This window comes from Diorhabda sublineata, chromosome 2 (assembly GCF_026230105.1).
Source record: "Diorhabda sublineata isolate icDioSubl1.1 chromosome 2, icDioSubl1.1, whole genome shotgun sequence".
Taxonomy (NCBI): Eukaryota; Metazoa; Arthropoda; class Insecta; order Coleoptera; family Chrysomelidae; genus Diorhabda; species Diorhabda sublineata.
The window spans coordinates 35,047,353-35,068,897 of NC_079475.1; the positions used below are offsets into that span (position 1 = coordinate 35,047,353).

Genomic DNA, 21,545 nt, shown 5'->3' on the forward strand with positions numbered 1-21,545 from the left:
CATTTAATTGATCAAAATTTTAAAGTAAATAGTTTACAGGGTGTTTCAAAAAGTGTGACGAAATCGGAAAACATTCTTATAACAACATAGATTGAAAAAGTTTAAAAATAAAAGTTCTTATATTTTCGCCAAATCGCGTTATCTCAAACGTAAAGATAATCTGATAATTGATAAGCTAATATAGGGTGGTCCATCTCATTCTTGTATTTCGATCTTTATCAAAATATCTAAACTAAAGGTCGAAACATAATTTTTTTATCTGTCTAATCTAATTAAATCTAATTACTAAATAGAAGAGACCTAAATATAAAAAAAAATTAGTAACACAATCACATAGAAAGGTCTGAGTAATAAGGCCTACCTTCACTCTTTCCATTTTTTCTTGTTTTCGCCCTCATTTTTCTAGTTTGTCACACCCACTGTTCTCAAATCTCTAAATTACTCAAACCATATTTTCCTTGGTTATCCTCTTATTATTTTCTTATCCTCTAACCTTTTAGTACTAGTTTCACTATTTTATCTTCTTCCGTTCACTTCATCTTCTTTAACTCCGCCGTAAATCCTTTTAAGCTTTTTACGTTTCTAGTTTATTCAACTTTTTTATATTCATATAGATAAATAACGGTGTAATTATTGTTTGGTCTATTATTATTTTAACTCCTATTGATGAATATTTTGAGTTTTGACATTTTTGATACACTTGCTGCCTTTGCTTTTCTTTTTTCTATTGCCTTTTCTTTGTCTCTTTTCTTTTTTTGTCTCCCAAATATTTGAATTTCTCCACCTTTTCTATTCTATAACTTATTTTCATGTTAATTTACAAGTACTCGTATACCGGTTTTCTCATTGTCTTTCATTACCTTTTTTTTTTTTTCGTTGATCCCCAGGCCATATTCTGAATGTTTAAATGTCAGAAGAATTTAGATCCGTTATTCCCAAAGTGGTCCAGCTGAACCACAAGAGATACACGGAAGACTTGACGGGGGTCTACGTTGGTTTCGATAATGAAGAACTAAAATGTTGTTCACTTGTGAAAACTTGCCGTTGCCGCGCCGTCACTTCCACAACGCTAGTTCATGAACTTGTTTGACTCTTCTCCAAACTAAATACGTCAAGGTTAAACGTTACTCATTTGTTTCCGGAATTCTTTTCGAAGGTAAAACGCCTTGAGATATTCAGACATTCGACAACATTTGATTGCCCTTCATGATGATTTTAAATTCAAGATATTCTGTCGATGGAAATACCACCATGGATCATAAATTCATTTGAGGAAACGCAGGTAGAAATACCCGAAGAATATCCTGGACTGTAGGGAAATTGCGCAAAAGATTCTGATCGCGTTTCCTTCTTCATATCTTGCTGAAAAAAGTTTTAGTGCCGTTACAAACTTATTAAAAAAGGACCTGATTGAATACCACAGAACGGGGAGATTTGCGGTTATTCCTTACAAAATTCGAGCCAAATATTGATAATTTGATGTCAATTTATCAAATACATCCCGCTAATTGAAATTATAATTTTTTTTGTAATTACCATTCTAGAAGTTATATTACGTGATGAGTGTTGAATTTTGATAATTTATATATTTGTATAAATACCTACAACACAAATAAATACACTGTATTTTTTTACAACCCGCAATGGGAAGTTTCCTAAATAAAATTTAAGAGAATTGATTGGTTCTTGCACTGTGAGTCACTATAGATTTCAAACAACTAAAGTTGGGGACCCAACTTTGCTTTTTTGGTATCGATTCACAGCACAATCAATAAAATATTTAATTGTGAATTTGTTTAGTTGATTTTATTATTAAATAATTAACTCTATCAAGCAATCAATTCTAACCTTTTGTTTTCAAAAACTGTTAATTCGTTGTTGAAAACGCAAGTTTCCACAGATGGATGTAATCTTCACTTTTTTGAGTTCCGAAAATTTATAGTGATATAGCTGAGGCGTTCCACCGCATCCAGCATGAAAAAAAAGTTTGGGAACCAGTGTTTTAGATTGATATCAGCATGATTTAATTTAAAGCCTAGATAGAGAAAACCAAAACATTATGACTTCATAGTATTAAATCCATCCTGCAATAGCAAAAATATGGCAAAACCCAATAAATACAGATTTTAAGGGGGGCATTACTGGATTTTCTACTGTACCCACGTTTATACAAGATTTTATAGTTCAATAAGTTTCATAGATTTATTTTTTGATATTTGATCCATGTTATGTTAAACAATTTATCTAATCGTAAAATCGAATAAAGAAATAGAAATAAATTTTAAATCTCCAATTAACCTAACCAAACGCATGTTTACAATTAATTGTCATAATTTATTTTTAACAGGTATGCAGAAACATGGATGGAAACCATATTTTCAACATCGTCACTATTCTAGTGGTGATGTTCTTCGATACAGTGATGTTAGGTAAGGATAGATTAAAAATATATTCTTTTTCAATGTTTTACTAGATTTAGTATTTTATCCAATATTTTATGGTATGTTCCTAAATATTTTCATAACTCTTGTCTTGGTTCTCCTCTTTGAGTATATATGTGTGTATATGCGACCCAAAAGATGTATTGTGTTCCTGTCTTGCTGCGATACTGGGGAACTCAGTGTTTCCGGCTGATGCGTTAATCCCACTCCTTTTAAAAGTCTTGAATGTGGGATGGCTTCAATTTCCAGATATATTCGCCTTCTATTTCAAGCGCTTCCAGGTGTAGTGCTCTGGAGTTCTTTAATGTTTCACACAGAGAATGTGGATACAGGTGTCGTCCTTTCAGCAACAAAATCGGCACGCCGCATTATCTGCTAGGTCTAGCATCTTCAGGTGTTTGTTGAGGCGACAGTGCCTCGATAGAACTCCTGTAGGTTGTCCCAATAATTGTTTGTGCTATTATCTTTCTTCTTTTCCAGTGCTTTTCCTTTTATACCACAGAAGGGCTTGGGTCCCATGAAGGGCTTGTCTGTCCTCGCTTTAGCAAGCTTATCAACTATTTCATTTCCCTTTGCTCCGGTGTGTTCCGGAATCCATTGTAGGGCAATTTTATTTTTCTTGCCTAGCTCATTTAATTTTTCAATGCCTTCCAAAACGAGTTTAGAGTTTTAACGGCTGCTTGACTACCGCACAGGATTATTTTCTCCTGTTTGCGATATTACCTCTCTAGATTGAACTCCACTTTGAGTAAATTCATAATCTATTCTGTCTTCAACATATTTCCTGTAAAAAAGTCAATAATCGCTACTATGCTTAAAATATATATATATATATATATTTTTTTTCTTGTTTAGACGCTATGTATATGGTTTCGAATCCAGAACCTATAGCGTTTCCCGAAGGTTTTGAAACTGCTTTGACGTGCGATATGAATATAGAACCAGATAAATTTGAATGGAAATTTTATCCAACTGACAGTCCGTACAACTCGAATGCTTTCATTGATCTTAGCAATTCTACATTCCATCTTATATCTGAAAATAGATATAATAAACAGAGAAAAAAGTCTACCCTTATGATACAGGTAAGAATAATATAAAAAATATACTCCTTTACAGCTTAAACATTGAAATTTTTACTTGGAGCCTAGATTAAGAGAAAAAATTAGAAGCTGACCAGTCAGAGCCCTTTAAACCTTTTTCATTTTCATATTAAATGAATATCTTATGAAGTCACCAAACATTAGTTTGACTTGAAAATTTCAAAAAATTTTATTGAAACGATCATCCACAAAATTAATTTTATTTTTAAGGTGAGCGGCCCCCATATAGCTGGTGATTATCAGTGTTTAGCTTATTATGGAGCTTACGTTGTAGCTTCTATACCATGGAGGCTCACTATAGCCCAATTGAAAGAATTTCCTAGACAAGACAGTGTCGATACTACGGTTACAGTTGGTAACACAATAATCTGGAGATGTTTAGTACCTGAATCAAATCCGGAAGCTTCTATAGAATACCTAAAGAAAGGAGAATTAGTGAATTATCGTTATCAGAAAAATCAGACAAAGTCATTAATATTACCTAATGTAAATGCGGATGATACTGGAATTTATACTTGTAGAGCAACAAATACTATTAAAAATGTCGATTCATATGCTCATTTGAACTTGAGAGTTGTGAATAACGCACCTCATAAATCACCCTATTTTATTTCTGAACCGAAGAAGACATATACAGTTCTGAAAGGTGAGTAAACTACAAAATCAGTTTGCAAGTAGAGTAGAAACTAGCATCATCATCATCAGTCCTACCGCAACAAATATCGAATAGAATAGAATAGAATTTGCTGTTGTGATTGTCCACCTCGCAGGAAAATTATAAAAGTTTTATATTTTTAAATAGAAATCCAACAGCTTCTGGTTGAGTTTTCAAAAATTATTCAGCAAAAAGAATTAATACCAAGGATCAAACCTTATGAATCGTTTGTATATTGTTACTTCCAGTTTTTCTTTCTCCTTCAAGCTCAATAGTGACTCATGTATTAAAACTAATCATTGTTTATCAGTTTTACTATCAATTTAGTAATTGTCCAATATAAATTTATTATGTTACTTTATATATACTTCCACGCTTGAAGAGGTCTAATAAATATAATAACTTATTCCATTTTAAAAATTATCCTACTCTTTCGAAAGTCAAAGGTAAAGTCCAATCTCTTTCATTCGCAAATATACAAATAATATCGAATAGAATAGAATTTGCTGTTTTGGTTGTCCACCTCGCAGGAAAATTATAAAAGTTTTATATTTTTAAATAGAAATCCAACAGCTTCTGGTTGAGTTTTCAAAAATTATTCAGACAAAAGAATTAATACCAAGGATCAAACCTTATGAATCATTTGAATACTGTTTATCTAGTCTTTTAAGAAGTGAAATTTTTTCTGAATAACAATTACTTCCAGTTTTTCTTTCTCCTTCAAGCTCAATAGTGACTCTTGTATCAAAACTAGTCATTATTTTGCAGTTTTACTATCAATTTAATAATTGTCCAATATAAATTTATTATTTTACTGTATATTTTTAAGCAGTTTAATTTCTATTATATTTTAGGTGATACAGTTTCTTTGGAGTGTTCCGCAGTAGGAAATCCCATCCCAAAAGTGGTTTGGTTCAAGAAAAATGGTCAGTTACCTACAAACCGCATCAAAATGATCAACGGTAGTCTGATAATCAATAACGTTATATCATCAGACGAAGCCATCTATGTCTGTAACCATACCAACTCTTATGGTACCATATCCCGTGAAATAACTCTCATATATAATGAAGAACCTAGCATAGATTGCCCCACAAACAAAACGGATCCAAAGCAAGGAGAGTTTTTGGACTTGATTTGTACTGTTAGAGGTGTACCGCCACCGCATAACGCTTGGTTTCTCAACGGTTTTTCAGTATTGAATGATAGTTTGGTTGAAGTAAGGGACAATAGAATAAATTTTACTCGAGTAGAGAAAAGACATGCTGGTAATCTGCAATTATTTGCTAGGAATGTTGTGAAAACTGTGTACAGCAGTATAATGATAAGTGTAATCCCTTTGGGATCTATCGATACATTCATTGCACCAACAAGACCTCATAAAAAGTGAGTATTGTGAGTTGATTCTCATTAGAAATCATATTTACATAACTTTTATATGAAAATATTATAACGATTAGATAATCTAGTGAATTAGTTTATTCTTCCTTAAGTTGTCCTTCTCTGATATGGTAATACAGTTAATGATGTTAGGTTATTCTCCTTGGCTACTTAATTTGTTTTTTTGTTATATAACTATGCAGCTTCCGATTATTCTGTCGTGTTTTATAAATTTTATGGAGACCTTAAGAGAATATTAGTGACTCGCATTGGCTATAAAAGTGGCGTGCCACAAGTAGAACTAGTCAGTAATTATTAAAATGTCATGTTTTTACAGTGAAAGTAAAAAGTTGTAACATTTTTAATTTCTTTAATTAATGAATCCCAGGTTGTAGTGAGATTTGATATGTTTTGTGAGGTATTTAAATTATTTGAATACCTCAAAATAAATTTAACCTATTTAAAATCAGCTCACCAATCCAATCTAAGAAATTATCCTTATGACTCACTAACCCACATATTATAAATTCCAATAATTTACTAAATACTTTTGCATTCAAAAAACCAAAAATTTACAATCAAAATTTCATTTTGTGTTTTTTTATTTGGTGGTAAAAGAAGAATACACTTCTCTATATATCTACGTAAGCAATACATTTGGCTACCCAGATAGCACAAAACACATACCTAGTTACATTCTAGGAATATACATGGCATATATCTAGAATGTACTCACATATCCAAGGTATATACATCCCATCTCCCCCATTCATCCCATGTATATCCAGATGTCATTCCATACATATATATCCAGATACCTATTATTTTTATACTTAATATATTCACCAAGTACGTGTAATGGTTATTCACTAAATGTTCATTATATTTTTCTTAGGTATTTATGTATATATAATAGATATATAAATGCACCAAAAAGTTGTGTATATTTGATGTTGAAAAGTTACCTTCTACTGAGAATAATCGTGTGGGTATTAGTATTTAATCAATATTTTATGTTTTTAACTAATATATGCACAGATGAATATACATACCTGATTATACCTGGAATTGTATATGAGACGGTGTATATATGTAGGAAATGTTATATGTATATACATGTTATATCCTGTCTTTATCTGGGTAATGATATAATATATAATATTAAATAAACAAATGTTGATATAAGTTTTAATTGAATAAATAGGAAATAAAATAAATATTTTTATTTAACAATAAATATTTTTGAAATATCTGCAAGTTTTTAAGATAAAATATAATATGCTTCTACGTAACATAATTATAAACTTAACATATCCCTCTCTATTTCTGTAATAACAAAAATTATAATAAAAAAATAAAGTGAATTATCAATCGTATATTACTCGGTTTACATGGTTGACATTTATAAGTAGTGCCTATTTATTCATGAAATATTTTTTTAAAATATCCATAAATTGGAATAATATTTAGTGAAGTTTTCGTTAGTTTTTGAGATACAGGTTAATAAAGATGATCACAGCATTATTTGATAAATGTAAAATGCAATAAATATTGACAAAACTGAATATCGTAGTGTTTGATATATTTTTTAGTTCAGTGGAAAATTGCAAGAAAATATCATTGCACATAAAGTTACCGACCACCAAAAACATGATTCTGGCTTATTGAAATTTAACAAAATTTCTGATGTTATTTGAATATAAAATACCCAATTTAATATATTTCTCCTACCTATTTTCAACCTTTATCTCAAAAATTAACAAGGTGATAGAAAATTTCTATTATAACACACTTGGGCTCAATTATTTTATTCACAGAAATAAAGGTTATACCGAAATCAAAGTTTATAACTTTCAATATAAAATTTTTATATTTTTCTAAATACACCTAACAAATTCCTCTCCCTTTTATCGTGCACTGCTTTTATAACCAATCTGATGCAATTAAGAATAGTTCCAGAACTTTTTTTAAGACACTCCAGAATATTCGATAACGTTATAATCCTATAAAAACCAAGTTTCAGGTGATAAAAGAATAATCTTTCTAGTCTCTGATTTACTGGACTTTTAAACCTATACGTTTTCAGACACTCATCAAAACGACCTCCGAAGCGGCCCTCTAAACCCCCAAAGTTAATTCCGCCCAGCAAACCAGTAATAACTCGTATGGATGATGAATCAGTTGTTGTCCGTTGGAATGTTTCTCAAGATACGGGTTTGCCGATATCATTTTTTAAAGTTCAATATAGAGAATTGGGACCAGCCAATTCCAATGCGCATAATGGAAGCAGTAGACCAAGTCGATGGAAAACAACAAATGTTGATATACAACCTAACATTAGAAATTACGATATTACCAATTTAAAGCCGGATTATATTTATAGGTTAGTAAAAAGAGTCTTTTTCACATTTAATAATAAGTTGGGACCAAACGGAAGTGGGATACTTGAAGATGACACTATTTTGATGTCGACAGCATCTAGAAATTCTCATTTGAGATCCTCCAACATTTCTAAGTGAGCTCGATCAATTTCTGCAAGGTTGTGCTGTATCACTACCACACTAGCTCATATTCAATTCATTTTGATACTCAAACAGTTATCAAAGTAGTGATCTCCCATGTTATTGACTTGCAGTTGACATAGAAGTACTAAATTAAGTGCCACGTGATCAAAGTATTAAGACCTCAGTAAAAGCTATACTTAGCTCTCCATTACAAGCAAACGCCTAAAATGCGTTCGACAAAAAAGCTATAAAGGCTAAGATCTTACTTCCAGACTGAAGTTCATAAGATGTCTAGACTTGGAAGGCGAGCTGTTTATGTCAAAAACAGTTCTTTATAATAAATCTTAACACTGCTGTTGAACCCAATCTTCATCTATATTAAGGATTATGGCTCTAAATAGGCTACACTACACACAGTAGCAGTACACTATTTTTGATATTTTTCAGTTAATGTCAAAAAGTTGACGAAGGTAGTTGTTCCATTTCCATTAGATTTTTAGCTAAAATAAATCATTAACAAGTTTTAGGAGAAACCTTGTGACATATATTTCAAATTATGGAAAGTACTAGTCATTTAATTATGATAAAAATGATGATATGAAAACAAAACGTTTATACTAGTAAAAAACAAATTTGGATTGAAATTTGTGCCAATAATATTTACTCTTTAGATAATACTTGTTTCTCCACTCCACTTATTTGGAATTGATATTGAGCTAATTTTTGACTTTTTCTTCTAATAAGAATGTGTGGTATTTAATTCTAAATATTTTGCTTCCTTCTGAGATCTTCGCTCATCGAAGATGCTGACATCCAGGTCATACCATAGTTTTGGTGGTGTACCTAGTAATATTTGTGTTTTTTTCTCTCCACCAACAAGTTAGATATAGATAATAAACTTTCTTCAAAAAGTCACTCATTCACTAACGTTTTTCTATTACACTATTTAGTTGACTTGTAGAACTATTAATTAGTATGACAATAGTTGATTCTAAGGTCGCTCGTTATCGATTGCATTGTGTAATCCAAGATGACTCAGGGTACTTGTGAGGGAACTGTTTCATTCCTGCTTGGTTATTGATTGGGTATGTTGATTATAGCATAATATGAATGCTACACCATCTCACTGCATCCTAAATATCTAGCTCTTCTCTAATATTCTGACTCTCATTTTATCTCTAAGGCTCCTTGAATTTTGATATAACGTACCTCCATATAACGATTTCCTCGATTTAACAAGTTCTTCGTAATCCCCTTGAATTGCCCATAAGAGTCGGATGTAAAATGTACCTTCACATTGCCTACATTTTTTGAGAACAACCTCTTCATGACGACTTTTTAACTATCAAGAAAAAATATGTATACCTTTAATTAAAGAATTTTTTCAACCCAAAACCTTTATATAAAGTTTATATACCAATGTATGGCTGTGAATCTCATAATATGTGATTCAAGTCGCGACAGGCTTCGACGTGTTTTTGTTCATAAAACAATCATTGTTGTTTGATTTGTTTACCTCTTTCATAATTTTAGACCAACGTAACCTCAACATAACAAACCTCAGTTCAACTAATTATTTCATATAACGAATATTAACTTGTCCCCTTCCGTTTAATCGAGGTTGCACTGTATATTTATCTTAGTGTCTTTGTGAAGAAAATAATTAGGGGTTCAATTAAAAAAGTTCGAATCCGATGAAAACTTTACTGGAGACTAAACCTACCATACTTGTTTTTGTTGGTAATAAATATATGCAAGTTTATTTTTTTCTTCTATTTAAAATAAAAATTGTAATTGTACTTATGATACCTAAGTAAAATCATCAAAAATTTGAAATTTTCTAGATTCAGAATAGCAGCAGTTTATCAAAATAACGATAATAAATTGAGTCCCAACTCTGATAAATTCCACTTGGAAAGATACGATTTTGATGATAGGAATCCTCTTCCAACTCCAATTATAATAGAAACGGAAACTGTTAGTACCACTGCTGTCAAAATTCATTGGAAGGTGAGTTTTTTTACTAAAATTTTTACTATTAACAATCGTAATCATAATTTTGATAAATATATCACTTTATTTAAAACTTCTATCGCTTTTACATATCTCCAATATTTAACTAATTTCTAATATTGTGGCTACTGCCTTATATTCACTGTTGCAAAACCTTCCAGAAACATCTAAATAGATTAATGTTTACCTAATAAATGGAGCCACCTACAATTTTTTTGTAATTTCCACTATATTAACTTATGACTGCCGTGTATCCGTTACATTATTTTAAGCAGTTTTTTACCATAAAGACTAAAACTATTACTTGCAAACGTTAACCTGCATTCTTAATTGAAGAATAAAAATAATACTCAATTTAAAAAGCGGCTTAAAATAATATCCTATTGATGTTTGTTAGTTAACTTAAAGAAAATCAAGAAAGGAAGTAGCAATATAAATTAGTTGCTATAGCAAAGAAGGTTGAAAAGACAATGGTCTGAAGATCTGTAAGATAAACTCTCAAAGAACCTTTAAGGAACGATACCTGCCACAAGACACTTACCTGCATCATACCACATACTTATTACTCGATAAAGGTATACTGTAAATTTGCAAATAAAGAAGAAACATGAACTATATTTTCTATATGTTGTATATACTTACATATATAATGCAAATATGTTTTCTATAATAGTTGAATGTTGCTGCGATACTTAACAACAATATTGACTCAACCTTAAATGATAGGCGTGGACTTTTTTAAATGAAATTTCAATTTCTTTGCATCCAATTTCTATTGATGCCTCCATACCTCATTTGATGAGTGATCTCCACAACATTATATAATTTTTAGTCAAACCAGTAGTTCCTCTGATTAGCGCTTTCTACCAAACAAATCTCTTTAGCTGTATAGTACTAGTCTACATATTAAATAATGTTGTTATTTCAGTGTGATAACCCCAAGAACGTTCAAATAGATGGTTTTTATATCAGTTTTATATCAGCTTCCACTGCTGGAGATTATATGAAAGCTACTGCCGATGGGAAAGATACAAGAGAATATGTTATAACACATTTACAGCCTGATTCGATATACGATGTGAAACTGCAAAGTTTTAATTCTAAATATGCTAGTGACTTCAGTGGAATTATGAAAGCTAAAACTGGTGGTAAGTTAGAGTAAATTTATTTTTGGTATGTCTCCAAGTCAATAAGTGATTAAATTTTCTCCTGTGGCTAAGTTTTTTTGAAGAATTGATATATTTTATTCTGTCAGAAGAAACCAAATAATTTTTTGATTATTTCAGCACTTCAATTAGTTTCGACCACAACCACTCAACTTCCAAGTCAACCAACATCGAGAGGAGAAAAATCCGAATTCAGTTTATATGTAATTGTTGCTGGTGTTGTAATTGGATGTGCACTACTAGTTTGTGCTATTACAGTTATATTCGTTTGTAGAAAATGGCAACAGAAAAAATCTGGTAATTTATCTTATTCAATACTCTATTGAATTATCAGAAGTTTCGAATCAATAGATACGTTACTTATTTCACTGTTATTAAATTTCAGTTGACAATAGAGACAAAACGATAGGAGAGGATCATACTCTTCAATTGGACGGTAATGAATATGTTGTAGTTAGTCCAAAATCAAACGGTCATACTCCCAATAGGATAACAATCACCGCTAATCCGCTCGCTGACGCGGACAACAAGGTGAGGTACATATTATTTTTTTATATCTTTTTTTCATTAGGTTAAGTTCATTTAGATGATTAGATTGATTCATTGGTTTTTTATTTCATTTTAGAGGTCATTGCTTTAGAATGTAGCATCATATACATACAACATGCAGTATAATAAACAATCGGTTATTATATTCAGTATTACTATTTTTATTTGTTTAAGGATAATACCAGTACATCTAATCAATTTTTTTAAAAATCGAGAAATTAAATTTTTTATATCCTTTAATATTTTTATTAGTTCTACATCTTACATGGAGTAGGTACATTAGCCAATAATAAATAATAGATTATTAATATGCTAGAAACAAGGCGTTTAGCTCATTATGTTTACATGAAAATACTTTACATTCCATGACATCTTAGTTCTTTTGAATCTAACTAGAACTATTAATTGTATTTCAAGCTACAAAATAATAAAAAGCCTCAAGCTAGTTTATGGGAATTAAAAATCTTATTTGCACTGATCTACTAGAAACTTTCAAAAATCACTATATAATAAAAGAATAGACATTACCCCTACTCCTCCAAACCAACCACTTGAAAACATAATGTCAGTTTTATGTTATAACAAAATATTGCTTTTGAAATTTGTTTTTGCTTAAATTTTTCAATATTGAATTCCTAAACACTAATATCAAATATTTCTTTAAAGTCTACAGCAGTGTCGTGTAAATTGGATGGAGAGACGAAGGGACCTCCCCCAGAGCCAAACAATATAATAATGTTCTATAAAAAAAATGAAGTAATTTTTATCCTGCAAGATATAACTAGATTCTTATTGTTAGTATTAATTGCATAATAAATCTATTTTTGTAAAGCTACAGTTAGCACTCGGAAGGTCCAAAACAACACCTTTCAAAAACATTGTTAACCCCTTAAACTCCCCGTATGTTCCGTGGACGTATCTCCTCAAACCCAACCCCCGAGAAATATTCTGGGCAAACAACTAGTCTACAGTAGTTACAAATTATTTTTTTTTTGAAATTTTTGAAAGTATAAAAAACTTTACTAAAAAACGTAATTTTATAATAGAATATCTTTATGAAAAACATGATATCAGATCATAACATTAGTTCCTAGTTAGGGAATTAGGGAAGTTCAATTTATATTTTCCATAATTGCCTGTTCTCTCAAATGTTTTAACGACTATTAATTATTAACGGATAGAATTTCTATAATTTGAATAATTTTTTCGCTACCTGTTTAACTGAAAAGCAAAAAAGATTCATAAAATTGTTACTCCAAATCAATTTATTTCAATTTTTTAAATTCACATCTCGGTTTTCACTAAAAGCATATTATTAGATATAATCAGGGTTATAGAAAAAGTATAGTGATTCTCTCGACGAAAACATTTTTTGAAGCTTATGATCATTATCAATCTTGGATGGTAAAGAGTTGTTTTGCTGTAAAGAAAATTACTACTTTCCTATTAAAATCAACTGAAAAAATTAGATCTAAAATTTTACTTTAAGCACTAATGCGTAAATAACGTATTATTAAGGTCTCCGTAGTGTAGTGGCTAGAGTACGAGGCTAAGAGAAGAGTGGACAAATTTAATAACACAAATTCGTCAGATGTTTTGTTAATTTTTTCCAATCTTGAGTTAAATGTTGAAAATATCAATTAATATATATTTTAAAAGGAAAATTACTATTAAACTTCTGTATTTTGACAAAATTTTCGCTAGTAGAAAAAATATTATATGCAATTCGTGTGTAAAGGCTTTTTTCGACTCATGCGACAATATTGTTACATAAATAACTATATTGCAGTAAAAGACAAGCAAACATGCAACACAGAAGAAAAGGACTAATAGCCAGTTTAAATTTTTAATTAACAAAATTCAATCAATGAATTCTGATACAACATATATAAGGTATTCCAAAACTATACAGTTCAATTACTTAAGTGTACGTCTTAAAACAATTATATATATATATATATATATATATATATATATATATATATATATATATATATATATATATATATAACTGTAAAATACATCTATACCTTTTAGTAAATTGAAAACTGTAGATTAACTACATAGAAAGTCTATGAAACAATTTTGAAAATAATTTCCTCAAATTTAAATTTACCCTATATTTTGAAATCAATCATCAAATGATCTATACTATCTGACGCTCGTTACGAGAACCAAGCTATCATCTTCAGAGACTAATGGTAAACTGGAGGCGATAACTTGGATTAGCGAAATCAGTGAATTGTGATTTTTGTTGTAAAGATAGTGGTAAACAAAGTGGTCAGTATGAATGTTACCAACACTTCCAGAAATTACAATTTGGTTTTAAAGGATTGTACTTCCCATATTCCATTTATAAAAAAAATAATTGGAGAATTATCTTTATTTTTGAATATACAGCTACAAAAATCGATATCCATAATTCTATACTACTACCAAATGTCTGGTAAATAGTATTATCTAATTATATTCTGAGTAATACCGATTGTTTTATTTTGCTGAGGTTATATTGATTATTTCTTCATTTATTGTCTAATTTTTTTTTGATTTCTCATTATTATCATTATTGCAACTGTAATATTGGAAAACCAAAAATATTATCATTATTTCAATAAATTTCCATTTTGTAACAATAATGATTAAACTCGAGATAATAATAAATGAAACACCAAAGAACATGAACTTATGTATCATACAGAATGTTAAATGATTTTATTTTTGGGTTTTCGGTGAAATTGATAAGTTATAAACAGCATCAAATTGTTTTTTGTGTATATCCTTGTATTACAAATATTTATATTTACTTAGTAGTGGCTCAAACCAGCTCCTCTTGCTTTGCGATGGTAATGAAATCATTATATACATGCATGTTGTTTTCTTTATCTTCAGCGTACTGTAATGGCGACATCTCTTTATCGCAAGCGCATAATAGCCTAAGTCCTTTAAGTCTGTATGTGCCTATGCATTAAGAAGGAACAGACAAATATTTAGTCTTATCTTCAATAAGAGTATCATAAATTAGATGACCACCTGATTATAAGAAATATAATATAAAATCGGGTGAAAGCAAAAAATCAAAGTACTTCTTATTGTACACTTTTTCTCATAAGTGGAAAATAAGGGACATACCACTATTTAAAGAGGTAAATTGGAAATATTTTTTCTGCCAAATGTTATCTTACTTATTATGTTATCACTTTAAACTACCCCATAAGAATAAAGAGTTAAGGATCTTTGGCATGTAGTTGAAAAAATATTCTCAATTTGGTTTTAAAAGTGTACCCGAAGAGGTATCTTTTTTTTAGCATACTATCAGCTCCTTAAATTCCTATAGGTACATAATTCTGCAACGCCTTGTTTATGAAAAGTGTGTGAAAAATTAAATATACGTTAATAAAAAAGTATTCCTTCAGTCATAGTATACAAAGTCGTCTAACCTACACAGCGTATGAGAGGAAATAGTAAGTGGATTACCTTGGAACAACTTCATCTGTCAATGGTACCGAATACAAATTTTAGAAACAGTATTTCAGAATCAGTTATTTTATAAAGTTAATATGAGGTGCGATTTATTGGTACAATTTGAAACTGAAGTAAATAAAAGCTTTTAATTATTTGAACTGTATAAAGGACTTAGACTTCTACATTTTTTTTTGGCTTTGAACTAACTACTAATAGCTATGTTTTTGTTTTGCTTATTGTTTTTTATTACTCACTACTAAACCTAGGTTACTTTCATCTTATTTCCAGAAATTTCTAGCTCGGTTGTTTTCCAGAATCAGAACATGATAGAGATGTCTTGTTTGAGTGCTCATTCGCAAAATAATAACTGCGCAAGCGCCACTGTCCGTCAAGAATCCACATCCGGCTCAGGAGGGGCCCCTCGGAACCATGACATGCCCCCCTCATCGCCTATCAACTCGAAAGAGCGAAAGAAGAATATTATAGATAAAAGTACTAATAGCAGAAATAAAAACATATCTGTCGAAAACGTTTCTTCTTCCGGGGAAAATTACGTTTAATAGTCTTGTGTTACTTTATTTGTGATCAAAATACCGTGTGATTTCGTCTTTAGATTTTAGTTTTTGCAGAAAATATTAGTCAAAGTATAATTCATTCAAAATTCAATTAAATAGATTCTAATTTTATCATTATTTATAGCAATTTCATTAGTGCACGACTGATCTGTGTTGGTTTCATAAAACTGATTGAACGACATTTTTCATAAATTATTAATTACATTTTATCGAAGTTATATATCTAAGTATGTTATTAAATCATTATAAATAAGTTATTAAAAAACAGACTGAAAAACAAGATTGAATGACAGTAAAATAGTTTTTAAAAAGATAGTTTTTGCATGTTAATGACTGGTTTCATAATACATTTAAAGGAAACTTTGTATTTAAAATTTCCATTAATTTGAATCGATCGTTTCTTAATTGACATTTAGTCTTAATGTTCTTTTAATTTAAACTTTAAGGTAAAGTCAGAAATGTTTCACTTTAGCACATTAAGTCTCCTTTAGTGGTAAACGTCAAATACAAACGTATGATATGTTTGATTTCTAAGCTGACCCAGGTGTCTTTTTAATAAGTTTTAAAAAATAAAATGTTTATGACGCTATGTGCTACATTAAGTTCAAGCTTATACGAAAAAGAAAAATATATCAACATAGATAAAAACGTACAAACTATATCCGATGCTCGGCCTCGGATTCATAAAACTTTTAGTAGATACCGCATTAAGAGATGAAAATTTATACAATAAATCTATTAAATGAACAAGGAACGTTGTAGAAATAAAAAATGTGTATCAACCATATAAAACTTTTTAAAACGCTAAAATCAAGTCAAAAAGAATGTTAGTCACAAAAAACACTCACTTCTACATTTCAGTTTGTTTCTTTTTCTAACTACACATATTGCAACAGGACAGAGTATTGTCGACCTCCTTTTAATGAAGGAACTGTCACTTGAGAGATCGTTACAAATCGATTATGGTCCACTTCATTTCAACAACTAAGTTAAACGGCCCTTTAATCTAAAGGAACCTTCAAAGTACTAGTTGGGGATTATGAAACCGGTCGTAAGCATTATTGGGTTTCCTTTTGTTTTTGGCTTTTTGGCTAAAAACTCATCATTTACTTTGCTCGTCTTGATATTTCTAATACATTGCAAGCTGCATTGTACGAGGGCTGTTTTTTTATTCGAACTCCGATCGCTCCGTGCAGACGCTACGCAGGCATGCGCTATAGGCGACTGCGAAGCTCTCGCACTACACACTCCTCCATTTTAGACATTCCGACGTCAGTCGGCGTTCTGCTACAGCCACGTAAACATGTCCGCCATTATTGATACTTCCACCAAGTGTGAATTGCAAAGAGTGATTCGTTTTCTACAGGCTGAATGCCATAGTGCTGCAGAAATTCTTAGGAGAATGAGTCGTGTGTATGGGGAAAACTTCATGATTGATGGTGTTGAGCGTGGATAGTGTTGAATGTTTAAAGATGACCGTAATAATGAACATGATGAAGGGGGCCAAGGACGCAAATCTGTGGTTTCAGATGACCTGCCTCAACAAGTTGACTGCTTTGCCTACGGAATTTCTAGAAGTTTCAAGGTCTGTTTTGTACTCTAGTTGAATTCATTGGCGGCAACATTCTTTAAAAAGGGTATTGAGAAGCTTATCCACAGATATGACAAATGCCTCATATCTTCGGTGATTATGTCGAAAAGTAACCGTAAGTGTACTAATCTTTTGGTAATAAAACTATTGTTTTATATGAACTTGTCTTTTATTTATAGACTATCGGAAAATGAAAAAATAGGCCCTCGTAACATCAACAATCGAGGAAATTTCTTCAACCTCGTTAGAATTTGGAACTTTCCTCTTGTCTTCCTGAAGGTCTCAAAGTGACAAAATCTTGATAATTCCAGAACATTGGATCAATTATTACGGGCTACTGTACTGGTAGTATGTCTAGTATCAATCTTAATGGTTCTAGAAGTTTAATTTATATGTTGAAAAGTAATTTTTTAAAAAAGATTCCTTGTTACCTCTTTTGTTAGATTATAGCCAAAGTCATTTATTGAGTAAATGCCAACTTTTTGACGTGTAAAAATAAATTTTATCGCATATTTGAGTGTACAGAATATGATTTTTTTCTAGTTATGATATTATTTGAGTAAACATATTCTAATGACCTGTTTATGGTGCCAACAAGCAGTATATCGATGATAATAAAAATAGTTTTTAGTCATATAGCTCTAAGAGTATTTTTTCGAGTTGTTCAAGGCTGATAGTGACGTTTTCGTTTTATGTTTTTTCTTTTGAATTGTATATTTTTAAATTGTACATATTTTTATGTATATACTGATTATTCGAATCTTAAAAATGTACGAACGTGAATAATGTGTCAAATTTGATGTAATAGTTTTAATTTTCAGAGTGCTTTGAAAGTTCTTATTAATTTGTCTTCCATAATTAATTTGTAGTTACTCATAATTTTTTCAATGATGAGTTTCGAATCACGGAAAGTTTGTTGGAGAATAATTTTTATACTATATGTGAATATGTGCTTATCTCAGAATTGTAGCTTGTTTGACCAATATAAGCTTTTTCGCTTACGAAATGGATCAATTGTTTACAGACTTAAATATGAAAATTTAATTGTTTACATTGGTATTTCATACAGAAGTTATAAGTATCCGTAAATCAGTCAGACATAGAATCGTGTCGTTTTAATAATTTCAAAAATCTTGTTTATTAAATATTTCAACTAAAAAATTGTTGATGTTTTTTCCAAAAAAAAAACAACTAATTCCATAGTAATTGATTTTTAACCTAAAGAGAGAATGTTAACAAGGAAATCCTTTTGGTTTATAGCTTAATCATTAATGTAATTGAAATGTTTCTAAAGTATGTATACTGGGCATTCGATTATAATTAAAAGAATTTCAAGAGCAAATAATGATGCATACTGTTATGAACAACTTTCAATTTTAATAATAGCTTCTGTCGATCTGATTCTAATTTGGATATGGATTTTTTTTCATTCATTAACACTTTTGTATTCAACTTTCAATCTTTCTACTTCCATTTTATTTTCCAGGTTATCATGAGCTTCCCGATTTTTCTATATTTTACTAAACTTTTTTTTTAAATATAAAATTTCCTCACTGATTTTTGAAATTTTCTCTAATATTTTTTAACAAAACTAGTTACTACTGACGACTAATAATTTTCAATTACATACATGCTGTTTCCATAGAAGTAAATCAAAATAATGTTTATAAAATCCAAAAAAGTTTGACACTTTGTATTTGGTGTTATTATGAAAGACAAATTAATAAAATGTTCAGCATTGCCAACTTAGGAACTCCAATAATAATTTTAATTTGCCCTTTTCTTTTGTTAATTTAGTATGTAGTCAACAGTGTTCAAATTTAAAAACATCTTGTTCAAATAAATAGTATTTGTATACTAGGAGCTCAAACTATTGTATTCCCAAGTTATGGAAGATGATATTTGGATGTTAGACGACGTTGTAGAATTTTTAATAGTAGCCCATACTTTAAATAAAATTCTAATGAAGCTACAGGTGCTGGAGGAACAGATCCTGCAGAGTTTTTTTGTATTATTGCATTCAATTGAACACGACTTTATTTTTAATAAATATAGAAAAAAATTGGTTTAATAAATGTTTATTATATAATGAAGTAGTCCTAATCGACTAACACGAATTATTATTGGAACCATGTTTTTAATTTTGGATACTGTTAAATAATCCCGAAACCTTTTATACACTGAAAAAGACTAAAAGATTTGCCATTAGCAATTAAGATTTATATTTATTTAACCACAGTATTAACTAGACAGCTAATATTATTCCTCTGTAGATTTTAGTAAGTATATTTTTGTATTACTGCAGTCCCCGGTATATATGTATATAAAAGTTGTGAATGTACTTAAAAGTGCCGTTTTTAATATATGAATGATTTTTTTACACATCGTTTTTATTTATCTACAACCAAAACAAATGTCTGATTTGCCTGGTAGCATCGACAATGAGATTCTTTATATATTATTGGTAAAAAAATTTCCTAATAAAAGTGGAGGTGAAATTACTAGTAGAAATTTGATAAGAGGCTATTTGACATTGAAAATATACTACAAAGTGTCTTTCTATCAGTTAATACTTAAACTTAATTGGGTACAAAGTATGCAATATGCACCAAATAAATATAATTTTCGAAAATTTTTAATTTGTGATAATAACGTAGCCACTGGTGGTCACTTTGGTGAAATCGCAAAGATTCCTCGACCATGTTTTTGAGTTTTCTGAGTGCAAATTTGCTCTTCAAACTATTTCAGAAATTTTTAATAAATTTTATAACTTGTAATAATTAATCTTTTCCAATCCAAAAATGGAATCAATTTTGTTCGAGCCTATAACAGCAACTTACCCAAAATAGATTCATAATTATCAATACCTTTTTGTGCCATATAGTTACTAGACATCAATCTACCTACCTAAGCTTTCGGTCTGGATTATCAGTAGCATTCTGCAACAAGTTCAGATATACGCCTGTTAAAAAACGTAAGTACGAGAAAGCTGCTTTCATAACCAATCCGTCTCTTTTGAATATTTTTGTAGTTTTTTAAAAAAATATTAGTACAACTGAGTAATACGTAATTATATAAACTAAGAGAAATAAAAATAATCTAATTACTGTTTATAATGTATATACACTGAAACATTATTAAAAAGGTTTATAATAATTGCTTGAGTAAATTTAGTAAATTTTTATTATTATGTCTTATACAAAAAAAAATGGACACAAACAAGAAAAATTCAAAAAAGCAACCAACAGTTTAAACATATATTAAAATATACACTAAAAAAACAATATTGCATAACTTTTAAAAAAGTAAAAATCTTAACTTGCAGATGATGATATTTCATTCGGAATTATTAAATATCAATATCGTGGTGGAATAGGAAGGCCTTCAACTAATTTTTCAATCCCTTCTTATATCACATTGTCTAGTTACGTAATAGATTACTACTAGAATTCAAAGGGTTTTATTTGTATACATTCAGTATGCCCAAAGAGATTATCTCTTAGGAATCTAAAATTAATGTCCTCATTTTTCATAAGAACTGAGTATTATTCCAATCACTGATGAATTATGTGAGTAATTGAAACTTATTTTAATGAAAATCTCCAATTTCAATCATCAAAACTAAAGTTATCATCTAGTATTGAGTAGAGTCGTCGATTTCTGTATTTCTCCAATTCAATTCAAACAAAAATTTTAATGATCTCAAATTCTAATGCCGCAATAATTTCATGATTGAAGAAATTCTTAATATAGATATATCTAACTATATTTTTTGAAAATAAATTTCCATAAATTTGGAAATTGACAAATATATTAATAAAATGATAAATAATTGGAATGTTGAAATTTGTAAAAACTAATTAAAGGCAACGAGCAAAATAACTACAAAAAATAGATATACTAGTAAAAGTTGTTGCGGGTATACTAGAGCTTACAGAGTCTTAGATTCTCAAAATGTCAAATAATTGTTAAAGGGGACACTAGTCTTGAGCACATTCACGATGCATAAATCCTTTAAAAAGGATCCTGCCTCTAAACCAGTTCATTGGAACAATAAAAAAAAATTAGTCATCTGATTACAGGTAAGCTAATTTTTGCAGTCTATT

At 29.9% G+C, this 21,545-nt stretch overlaps 1 protein-coding gene across 5 annotated transcripts in view; it reads left to right on the forward strand.

Moving 5' to 3' along the window:
- LOC130452793 (interference hedgehog-like) overlaps positions 1-19,819 on the forward strand; it is a 114,664-nt gene extending 94,845 nt beyond the window's left edge. For 2 of the 5 annotated variants that reach the window (XM_056792240.1, XM_056792241.1), the window contains 10 exons: positions 2,348-2,429; positions 3,297-3,526; positions 3,755-4,190; positions 5,054-5,585; positions 7,666-7,962; positions 9,928-10,093; positions 11,025-11,244; positions 11,383-11,559; positions 11,648-11,793; positions 15,588-19,819. In XM_056792240.1, the coding sequence (XP_056648218.1) occupies positions 2,360-2,429; positions 3,297-3,526; positions 3,755-4,190; positions 5,054-5,585; positions 7,666-7,962; positions 9,928-10,093; positions 11,025-11,244; positions 11,383-11,559; positions 11,648-11,793; positions 15,588-15,833 (2,520 nt within the window). In that variant the 5' untranslated portion in view covers positions 2,348-2,359 and the 3' untranslated portion in view covers positions 15,834-19,819. Of the gene's footprint in view, positions 1-2,347; positions 2,430-3,296; positions 3,527-3,754; positions 4,191-5,053; positions 5,586-7,665; positions 7,963-9,927; positions 10,094-11,024; positions 11,245-11,382; positions 11,560-11,647; positions 11,799-15,561 lie in introns of all 5 variants that reach the window. The other 3 variants (XM_056792245.1, XM_056792244.1, XM_056792243.1) reach the window with 3 other exon arrangements.
- The last annotated feature ends 1,726 nt before the right edge of the window (positions 19,820-21,545 follow it).